The following is a 12,242-nucleotide window of genomic DNA, read 5'->3' on the forward strand; positions in this document are numbered from 1 at the left end:
TATTGTTTTAAACAAAATGAAAGGGGAAGCACTGCCTCCACTGACTGCACATCTCTGGCGTATATGATAAGGTAAGTATGGATCTGGATGGTTTAATGGTTAGCCTTGCAATCACAGCACTGAGGTCATGGGTTCCATTCCCACCATGGTCCTTACTGTGCAGAGTTTGTATATTCTCCCCGTACTTGCATGGGTTTCCTCCGGGTACTCCTGTTTCCCCCCACACTCTAAGGTTTATCAGCTCCAAACAAATTACCCCTAGAATGTCTGTGTGTGCGTGTACATGTGGTAGGGAACAGGGGCGGATTGGCCATTATATCTACCGGGAACTTTCCCGGGAGGCCGATGGTAGTGAGGCCGAATTTATAGCTGCAGGCAGCAGGGGCAGCATAGAGCACAAATATACAGCAGCTGCTCACGGCTGCTGTCAAATGTCAGTGATGCCGGCTCTGAGCTTCTGACTGTCGCCTCGCCTGCCCACTCACCCATGGAGGTGCCGGGCAGGAGAGGCACCCTCTGCATCCTCTCTGCTATCCTGGCCCTGTTATTGCCGGCCCCGGGCCGGCTGCTGCACTTGCCACAGTGCAGCACCGGAAGCATAAAATTTATAATCCGGAAGCTGATCTGTCCTTCCCCGCAGTGCCTCCCCTGCTCGTCCGCACAGGCTGGCATTAAAAGTCAGCATCTCCCTGCTGCTTTCTGTTCCTGCTACTAAGCACGGAACACTTCCCCTTGCACTAGCCCTCCCCTCTACATGCTGCTGCTGCTACTGCACGGAAGACGGAGAGCCAGACAGATTTAACACTTTGACATCCTGGTTTTCTAATACAGTAAGCTACAGTACAAGTGTGTGTGTTTTTTCTTCCAAAGTCATATAGTGTTTGTGTGTTTGCATGCATGTGTGTAATATATATATATATATATATATAACACACTGTATATATTGCATATTACAGCTACTGTATCTGTTGTACCCCAAATTCCATTCTCCTATCATTGTCACCCCTTAAGGACTCTACTTCTCTCCCACCCAGCCACTGCTGTTGCCCCCAGTGGTCTCTACATCTCTAACAACAGCTGTTGCCCCCCCATGATCTCTACCTTACCTCTCTCCCACCCAGCCACCACTGTCGCCCCCGTAGTCTCTACCTCTTACCTGCCCATCCGCCGCTGTCACCACCCCATTGTTTTCAGATTGACTGCATTATCTCTGAGGGATTGGTATGAAATCCCGGCGGTCAAAATCCCGACGCCAGAATCCCGACCATCGAAATCCGGAAAATGCGCTCTCCATGCAGCGGGGCTGGTGCCTCCCTATGCTAGGCACACTAATTTATTCTCCCTCTATGGGTGTCGTGGACACCCACAGAGGGACAAAGTCCTGGGATTTCGGCAGTCGGGATTCCGGCCGCCGGGATTGTGACTGCATTCCATCTCTCTCCCCTCCTTCCGCTATCCCACTACCTGGCAGCTACCTCTCTCCCACCCAGCGGTGCCTTGTATCTGTGTCAGCGTCTATGTATCTGTGTGCGATCATGTCTGTGTGTCAGTGTACATTTCTCATCGTTCCTTCACACAGCATGCGAATGGATGTTTGACATAAACATCCATTCGCATGCCACGGGGACCCTCCCACATCTTTCGATGTGGTCGCCGACCATCGAAAGATGTTGAAGGTGCACGCATATATGGAAGGTTGCTCTGAGCAACCTTACATATGTGTGTTCGCTCGGGGGGAAGTTGGCGGGCAGCAGACATCCAGTGATGTCAGCTGCCCGCCCCCCGCATATCCGTCACAGGGAAATCGGGAGGGGGGGGGCGTCAGGGATGCCTAGGGCATCAAATTGGGTAAGGCCAGCTCTGGCTGCTCACCTCGGCTCAGGACGGCTCAGCTGAGCAGTAGGCGGCTGCAGCATCATTTCTGGCAGGCTCAGCCCAGTGAATTCTGTCCCCTTGCTGACTGTCACTGCTGGATCGTGGCCCGACCCCCGCCTCCTCCCGTCTCTGAGAGCCTGGCTCTCTCCAAGCAGCGCTACTCTCAGTATATGTGTGCACTATACACAGAATATGTGTGCACTATATAATATAACTGGTAATAATAGTCTCAGTACAGTGCTGCGGAATATGTGGGCGCTATATAATATAACTGGTAATAATAGTCTCTGTACAGCGCTGTGGAATATGTGTGCGCTATATAATATAACTGGTAATAATAGTCTCAGTACAGTGCTGCGGAATATGTGTGCGCTATATAAATAACTGGTAATTATATTCTCAGTACAGTGCTGCGGAATATGTGGGCGCTATATAATATAACTGGTAATAATAGTCTCTGTACAGCGCTGCGGAGTATGTGTGCATTATATAACAACTTGTAATAATATTCTCTGTACAGCGCTGCAGAATATGTGTGCGCTATATAATAACTGGTAATAATAGTCTCTGTACAGCGCTGTAGAATATGTATGCGCTATATAACTGGTAATAATAGTCTCTGTATAGCGCTGCAGAATATGTGTGCGCTATATAACTGGTAATAATATTCTCTGTACAGCGCTGCGGAATATGTGTGCACTATATAATAACTGGTAATAATATTCTCTGTACAGCGCTGCAGAATATGTGTGCGCTATATAATATAACTGCTAATAAATATTCTCTGTACAGCGCTGCAGAATATGTGTGCGCTATATAATATAACTGCTAATAATATTCTCTGTACAGCGCTGCAGAATATGTGTGCGCTATATAAATAACTGGTAATAATATTCTCTGTACAGCACTGTAGAATATGCGTGCACTATATAACTGGTAATAATAGTCTCTGTACAGCGCTGTGAAATATGTGTGCGCTATATAATATAACTGCTAATAAAATTCTCTGTACAGCGCTGCAGAATATGTGTGCGCTATATAATATAACTGCTAATAAATATTCTCTGTACAGCGCTGCAGAATATGTGTGCGCTATATAATATAACTGCTAATAATATTCTCTGTACAGCGCTGCAGAATATGTGTGCGCTATATAAATAACTGGTAATAATATTCTCTGTACAGCACTGTAGAATATGTGTGCACTATATAACTGGTAATAATAGTCTCTGTACAGCGCTGGGGAATATGTGTGCGCTATATAATAACTGGTAATAATAGTCTCTGTACAGCGCTGCGGAATATGTGTGCACCATATAATATAACTGGTAATAATAGTCTCTGTACAGTGCAGCGGAACATATGTGTGCGCTATATAATAACTGCTAATAATATTCTCTGTACAGCGCTGTGGAATATGTGTGCGCTATATAATAACTGGTAATAATAGTCTCTATACAGCACTGCGGAATATGTGTGCGCTATATAATAACTGGTAATAATATTCTCTGTACAGCGCTGTGGAATATGTGTGCTATATAACTGGTAATAATAGTCTCTGCACAGCGCTGTGGAATATGTGTGCGCTATATAATAACTGGTGATAATATTGTCTGTACATCGCTGCGGAATATGTGTGCACTATATAATATAACTGGTAATAATAGTCTCTGTACAGCGCTGCGGAACATATGTGCATTTATATGTACTGGCATATTATCCATGCCTTATTTAATTGCAATTTTTTTTGCTTTTTAGGCCCTTTTACAATATAATAATTAATAAAGTTAGTATTTGTCCTATATATGTAGCTTGTTTTCTGGACCAAGCTATAGTTGTAGCTCCTGTTCATTATGTTATGTTTAAAAAAAAAAAAAAATAGAAAATAAGGTTGCATGGAGAATTGCATCACTCAGTTAAGTTATGCTGTGTACACACGGTCCAATTTCCTTTCCGATGTTGACGATATAGATACATCGGATCAGCATCGGATCTGAATCGGATGCAGATCGCAAGGGTTTTAACCCTTGCGATCCCGATCCGATCCCGATGCGCGTTCACATATCGGAAGCCAGAAAGTCTTGGCTGCCTTGTCTATATAGTGCAGATCTGCACTATATAGTCAAGATAGGATGCAAATCGGATGTGCCTTAAGATCCTATCCACGATCCTATCTGATCAGATCGTGGATAGGATCTTAAGGCACATCTACCGTGTGTACACACCATTACAGTGGTGGCCAATATTGTGGACACTTTTTGAAATTTTAATGTTTTTCAACTTTGAATGCTTATAAAAACTGTTACACTTCATGCAGTGCAATGATTTAGTAAACAGGTTGCATCCTTCATTTGTCACTTTGTCCGATATGTATGTGATTTTATTATCGATTGTATACATGTCTTCATCTTCATGCATCAATAAAAAGCACTAGACAAAGTACTTACTAGGTACTTATGTAGTATCTGGGCTGCCGATTTTTTGATTGTATGCCTTAAGTTAAGGCATACAATCAGATGCGATGCGATGCGATATCGCATCGCATCGCATGCGACCATCGGATGCGATGACCCGATTTTTCCATAGGAATCAATGTTAAAATGGACTGAGTCCATTTTAACATGGAATTCAATGGGAAAAAGGGGTCCTTTTCATACCCCTACTATCCAAGTGGGCATGGAGTTGGATATAAACCTGTGGCGAGCGCAGCGAGCCACCGAGCCCGAAGCGTGGCGAGCGAAGCGAGCCCCGCGAGGGGACGGTATTCTGTGTCCCCTCGCGGGGCTCGCCACGCTTCGGGCTCGGTGGCTCGCTACGCTCGCCACAGGTTTATATCCAACTCCATGCCCACTTGGATAGTAGGGGTATGAAAAGGACCCCTTTTTCCCATTGAATTCCATGTTAAAATGGACTCAGTCCATTTTAACATTGATTCCTATGGAAAAATCGGGTCATCGCATCGCATCGCATCGCATCCGATGGTCGCATGCGATGCGATGTACCCGATTTAGAAATCGGCAGCCCAGATACTACATAAGTACCACTTACTAGTGTGTTCCAGGCCCGACCATTCCCATGTCGTATCAATGATTATACAACAATGCCTTTTGCATTGTTACTGTAGGGTGCTTACTTAATGATACAAACACATAGCATGTAGTTTTGTTACAAATTAGTTGGTAAGTTTTAGGGCCTGTATGTTGTTTCTCTAGTGTGCATGGGTAGATAGTGTTAGTGCACCTTTGAGGGAGGACTGCTGTGTTCATTCAATCCAGCCGGTGCTGAGATACCATAACATATCCATCCATGTGAGTGACTAATGTGAGTGACATTTTACATACACAAGTTAATATTAATCAATCTGATATTCAGACAATATTGATGCTTTAGGTTTGCCTGTCAAAGTATAGTGATGTGGTAATCCCGCCCACTATTATGTTGGCTCCACCCATTATTGATTTGTTGCCGCCCACATGAGGCCACTTCCAGAAATATTCCAGGGCCATTTTTAGTCCCCAATCCGCCCCTGGTAGGGAATATAGATTGTAAGCTCCACTGGGGCAGGGACTGATGTGAATGTTCAAATACTCTCTGTACAGCGCTGCGGAATATGTGTGCGCTATATAAATAACTGGTAATAAATAATATAAGTCCCTGAGTGCCCTGTAACTACATCTGTACTCTCTCTCCATAGATGTCGGACTGCGGAGGATTTCCCCAGGTTGTGCAGGTGAATATAGATCCTAGTAAATGTGAGGTGTGCTGTGAGATATGGGCTGAAACGTTACGTACATATACGGATAATGGTCGTTTTATTGATTTCTGCTTATTCACCAATATCTGTCTCTTCCATTTTAGCCTGCAAAGCTTGCAGAAGCCTTCAAATACTTTGTTCAAGGCATGGGCTACAGTAAGTAATAGTTTTCATAGCATGAATGTATTTCCACAAACACGCGCAAATATTAACACCCCACCACCACCTAGATGTCTCTAATTTATGCCGAGGTCCCACCATTTCCATGTGCAAATGCAGCCCCATAGGTTTTCAAAGATCCATTTATCCTGTGTTCAGGAGATTGGCCTAGATTATTAATGCCAGGTGTTTACCGATATCATTATTGTGCATATCTTTAATGATATATTGTCCAGTGTGGATGGGGCTTTAAGTTCAAGTCCAGAGCACAGAACTCCAGAGCCAGCACAACCACCCGAGATCGGCAACACCCACCGTGGGTGTTGAGGCCACACAGGAAGTCCCTGTTTTCATCACTCCGGGGGCGTGCCCAACATTACCGGAGATGCTAGACACCCCCCCCCCCCCAGCTCCTCCTAAGTAACAGGAACGGGGCTCTGCATTTTGATGTCACAGGTGCCAGCAATTTTAGTGTTACTCCCTGGAAGTGGGACACCTAGGTGGAGCCTTCAGCCCCCTTGTGACGTCTACAATAAACTCTTCTTAGATCACCTTTTAACAATGTAGATTTTATTGTAGTGACCGTATCAGGACTGTGGAGCCTCCCCAAAATTCGACAAGCAAGGGGCACACATTCCAAAAACTTTTTATTCAATGATATCTCTAATTTAAAAAAAATTAATAAAAAAAAATTGTGTGCTTCCTTAGTGCCGGCCGCCAGCATGACCAGACTGATGAGATCCAGAACAAACTCCGGTGCCAGTGTCTCCTCCATGGACGGAAACCGTAGCCGGTCTCACACCAACGAAGGCTCACGGAGCCGTTCCCACACCGGTGACGGGAACCGCAGCAGAGCGCAGACCGGGGATGGGAACCGTAGCCGTTCCCACACGGACACCAGGATGGATGTCAATAACACCAGTAGCCCAGACCACAACAACGTCAAATCCATGGAGGTTTCTTGTTAATCGAACGTCGTAGAGAACCAATGAAAACTTGCCTGCCAATTGTACAGATTAAGAAAAGGTTAGCCCATGGGGAGTCTTCAGACGGCCATAAGGTTACATTCGATGGTAACTGGGAGATCGTTGAGGACCAAAGATACTTATGTTTGACGATTAACCATTAGGAAATTAGCCCACCACACTCCAGTGTCGTCACTACATGGTATTAGCACAGCTTTCCCTTTAGGATACGCAGTTTAAGTCTGCTGTATTTAACATTGGGCATTTTTAGCTGTTAACACCACTAAAATTCAAGAGTTTGCAGCACATAGTGCAAAAGAATGTTGCAAAAATGTATATATATCATTGAAAATATTTATAAATGTGTTGTGCATTTAAATCTATTTTAATAGTTTATAAATACTGGAAAATTAGTTTTACAATTAGCCACTTATATGTGGCATTTTTTTCTATGTAAATGCTTTTCTGATTTTATTAAATTCCTCTTAGAGAACTAAAACCTTCTACGTTAAGTGGCGATGAAAATGAATTGGATTTTTTTTTTTTTAATGGTAATTTTTTTTCTTCTTTATACCGTGTGAGTTCATTAAACCAAAAGCAATCTGTATTTTCTATAAAAACCTAAAACTAATATTAATAGGTATATAAAGTAAAATTAAATCATGAAGAAAACCTATTTTGTATCCATTTAATACATACGATAACGCTGGTCACCAAATTATAAAATGGATTGATTTTTTTTTTGGTGCTGACAATTACTAATATTTTTTTTTTTTAACTTTTATCTTGGATAGCTCATTGCTGCTAATTTAAAAAATACATATGTGATTTTTTTTTTATTATTATACTTGTGATTAATTATATGGAAGTAACAAGAAGTAGCACCGCATTTAATAATACTGTCAAGGATGTAAAAAATGCAATTTTCTTTTTATTATGTAATGTTTTAGCATGACCAAAACCGAATCTCTAACCTAATTTTAATTTTAAATTGTTCATTTTGTTGATTTAATAAACGTTATTTCTTTCTCTGTTATCCACTGTCCAGTGTTCTACATTTTCTTTTTTTCAAAGTGTTTTTTGGAGCAGGGAAAAACTGATTTCTCCAGAACTTGTTGAAGTTGAAGGAGCTCATTGTATACACATGAATGGGATCATTGTATTTATTAAAGAACAATAAACTTGTATCTTTGCACTGCCTGCGTCTGTATGGCGTTTTTTGTGTTGTTGTTGTTGTTAAATCATGATACAATGTAGCCTGTTGTTGATGGTTTTTTTTCTTCATTTATTGTAGAAATGCAATATATTACATTTAGGCAATTATTAAATTAACACTAAATTGTATTTACTAACTTGATAAACATACAAAGGAAAGTTTGTTACGCCGATTTGTTTTAGATTTTTCTCTAAATGGTCAGAATAAAACACAGATCTTATAATATTCAATATTACCAAAGTCGTCTCCGCAAATTATTTTTCCCCATATCACTCTGAGCTAAATATGTTGCTTTTTAGCTTTTTATATTGTTGTGTGAAATGACAGTGGGGGCAAATGCGGTATTTCTGGAGGGTAGTGCGCATGCCCTGCTGCCATAGGGAATGTAGTCAATATTCCTCCATTATTACCCCATTCTCCAACCCCTTCCAACCCACTGTAATTTTAAATGAGAGATCAGGTTGTTATAATTTAATATCCAGGCAGTCATGGATTGTGGACTGAGAGAATAGGCATTAGATGAAGGTGGTCTGGGTACTTTAACAGTTAGTAATGACTGCACCTGTGCATCAGCTAGGAGGTCTGGGAACTGTGACCGCTAGTAATGACTAGACCTGCGCACCAGCTGTGAGGTCTGGTTAATGTAACAGTTAGTAGTGACTACACCTGTGCACCAGCTAGGTGGTCTGGGAAAAGTAACACTTAGTAATGAATACACCTGTGCTCCATCTGGGTTGTCTGGGAAATATGATAGTAATGAATGCACCTGTGCACCATCTAGGTGGTCTAGAAAATGTAAAGGAATGACTGCACCTGTGCATCAGCTATGAGGTCTGGGCTGGGAAATGTGACAGTTAGTAATGACGACACCTGTGCACCGGCTAGGGAATCTGGGAAATGTGACAGTTAGTAATGACTACATCTGTGCACTGGCTAGGTGGTCTGGGGAATGTGACAGTTAGCAATGACTACAGTTGTGCACCAGCTAGGGAGTCTGGGAAATGTAACTGTTAGTAATGACTACTGCTCCATCTAGGTGGTCTGGGAAATGTGACAGTCAGTAATGACTACAGCTGTGCACCAGCTGGGGAGTCTGGGAAATGCGACCGTTAGTAATGACTACACATGTGGTCTAGCTAGGTGGTCTTGGAAATGTGAGCTGTTGGTAGATATTGAGGACCACTTTGGCCACCTGGTCTACATTCTTCACCTCATGGATACACACATTAGGGTAAATTTTAGTTAGAAGCCAATTAAATCACCCATTTTGTTTCTTAACGCAACTCGTCCTTACATAAACTGTGTCTTTTCTGTGATAAATAAATCAAACCTTAAATATTTAATAATGATTTTAATAATCCATTATTTAAGTGACTCTAGCGGACATTATTGTTGGGAACGGAACATGCATCTATAATACATACATCTGTTTAACAATAAAATCATTTTCCAACTCTTGCAGTAGGAACCAAGTCCAGTCCTCGAGAGCTACCAACAGTTCACGTTTTCTAGATCACCTAGCTGGGGCACAGGTGCACTCATTACTGACTGACACATTATAAATGATCCACAGGTGAAACTAATTACTTCACTTATGATTCTGTGCAGAGACCTGGAAAACATTAATTGTTGGTAGCTCTCGAGGACTGGAGTTGGCTACCCCTGGCATAAAGTAACAGATGCAACAGACTGGCTCCCCTAGCATAAAGTAACAGATGCAACACCAGCCAGTAATTATTTATTTTTTAACAGTTTCTTATATAGCGCACACATATTCCACAGCGCTTTACAGAGAATATTTGAACACTCACATCAGTCCCTGCCCCAGTGGAGCTTACAATCTATATTCCCTACCACATGTACACGCACACACAGACATTCTAGCGTTAATTTTTGTTGGAGGCCAATTAAACTATCTTTATATTTTTGGATTGTGGGAGGAAACCGGAGTACCCAGAGTAAACTCACGCGAGCACGGGGAGAATATACAAACTCTGCACAGTAAGAGCCATGGTGGGAATGGAACCCATGACCTCAGTGCTGTGAGGCAGTAATGCTAACCATTACACCATCCGTACTGCCCTGTATATATAACACATGGTGGGGATAGAACCCATGACCTCAGTACTGTGAGGCAGTAATGCTAACCATTACACCATCCGTACTGCCCCGTATATATAACACATGGTGGGAATAGAACCCATGACCTCAGCGCTGTGAGGCAGTAATGCTAACCATTACACCATCCGTGCTACCCTAATTACATCTAGACAGTGATGGGGTAACCCATGTCGACACAAAAACAGAGACGATGCAAAGATGTAGAGAATAGAAGGAATCAGATTTCCAGCGGCACAAATGTTAAGTAAAATAAACTTTCTTGAAACCTGTATACTCCTAGCAATAACTCTGTAGTCCGGAGACATCCAGGCTCATACACAGGGGAAGATTCGGGACATAGAGATGACTGGGACCTTTTCTTCCAAACTCAAGACATGAAATAGGTGGCACTGACTGACGCGCTTATCACATGTCCTATAGAACGCAAGGATGATGGAGCAATTAACTATTCATGTCCTTTCAGTTATATAGACCCTTTGTTTAGCATGTTGTTCAATGGTCACTTCAGTTGGATATGGATTACTGGGTCAACTCTAATTAGGTAGGCAGTGACTTGTTTGACCCCATTAGGTCGACATGGCATAGACTGGCAGGTTCAAAAAGTTGACATGGTCATTAGATCAACATGGAAAAGTTAAAAAAGTCAACAGGTAAAAAGGGTCAACCATTTTCACCTGTCAAACTTTGTACCTGTCGACCTTAGGCACCTTTAACCATGTAGACCTAATGGATGTCGACCATAGAGGGTTGACCTATTGACTCATTGCGGTCGGCACATCATCCAGATACCACTTCAGTCACATGTTTACATTAAAAAGAAGACATTTTGCTTATATCAGTTCATGAGGAAGATTTACCTCAGTGATGTCACAAGCTCCGTCTGAGCTGATTGGCTGCTGATTATCTAACCCAGAATACAAAATGGCGGCCTCCACTCACTGTGTGAACCTTAAATGGAATAATCTGACCTTGTGTATGAGCCCAAAGGGTATACATAGAGCTGTATATCTTATATTATAACTATGCATCGCTGAAACATAAGTATAGCTAAATCATCCTCACCGTGGGACATTCTAGAATAATGAAGTTTGCCTAAAAGTTTATAAAATTACCTTAAAAGCTAATCTCAGACTAATATCTTAATCAAATTCATTTCCTTTCAATGACATAAATTATTATTATGAAATATAACCAATATATAAATAAAGGGAACAATGGAAGATCTTTTATGGGTTTAACCAGCTACAGTACCAGATGGGACCACGTAACCGTAATAGCGACAGCCAACTTCAATTGTTCCATCGAGCACCATCTAGTGGCCGCCGTGCCATACAAATCCCTTGAATCCCCCCCCCCATAGAGGGGAGGAGTAGCCATTTAGTATAATACAATTGCTAGATAGGTGGAATGAATTAAATCTAAAATTACTCACCAAAAAAAAAAGCTACAAAGCTGATAATATATTTATTTAACATTCGTTCAGTGCACATATTTATTTTAACATGACAGTTTTTTTTGTAATCGTTAGAAGAAAATACACATGTAAAGGCACCTGGGTACTTGTGTATTTTGGCGGCGCCCCCGATGTCCGTCGTACGACGAACAGATCGCGTCGCATCGCATGCCATGCACCCGATGGCATGCGATGCGATGCGACGCGATTTTGACCCCCTATACGACCAAAAATCGTATAAGCACCCTAAAGGGTGCTTTTGAGCACCCAAATGGGTGCTTACAATGTTAAATGCACCCCCACGCCACCCCCCCACTATAAACGTGAACCCGAAGCGTGGCGAGCGCAGCGAGCCCGCGAGGGGCGGCGGTACGCGTCCTACGACCTTTTCATACCCCCACTATCCACGTCGGCGTGGAGTTGAGAATAGAATAGTGTGGCGAGCGCAGCGAGCCACCGAGCCCGAAGCGTGGCGAGCGCAGCGAGCCCCGCGAGGGGACGCGGATACCTTCACAGTTATACGCGTCCCCTCGCGGGCTTCACAGGTGTCCGTGGCGACGCGGACACCTGTGAAGCCCGCGAGGGGAAGCGTTTACCTGTGAAGGTATCCGCGTCCGCTCGCCACGCTTCGGGCTCGGTGGCTCGCTGCGCTCGCCACACTATTCTATTCTCAACTCCACGCCGACGTGGATAGTGGGG

The 12,242-nt window shown here is 42.9% G+C and overlaps 1 protein-coding gene across 3 annotated transcripts in view; it reads left to right on the plus strand.

Moving 5' to 3' along the window:
• NDRG1 (N-myc downstream regulated 1) overlaps positions 1–7,951 on the plus strand; it is an 89,684-nt gene extending 81,733 nt beyond the window's left edge. For all 3 annotated transcript variants that reach the window (XM_083144850.1, XM_083144851.1, XM_083144852.1), the window contains 3 exons: positions 5,570–5,605; positions 5,734–5,785; positions 6,497–7,951. In XM_083144850.1, coding sequence (XP_083000976.1) covers positions 5,570–5,605; positions 5,734–5,785; positions 6,497–6,756 — 348 coding nt within the window. In that variant the 3' untranslated portion in view covers positions 6,757–7,951. The remainder of the gene's footprint in view (positions 1–5,569; positions 5,606–5,733; positions 5,786–6,496) is intronic.
• The last annotated feature ends 4,291 nt before the right edge of the window (positions 7,952–12,242 follow it).

Source organism: Crinia signifera, chromosome 5 (assembly GCF_055691185.1).
Source record: "Crinia signifera chromosome 5, ASM5569118v1, whole genome shotgun sequence".
Classification (NCBI taxonomy): domain Eukaryota; kingdom Metazoa; phylum Chordata; class Amphibia; order Anura; family Myobatrachidae; genus Crinia; species Crinia signifera.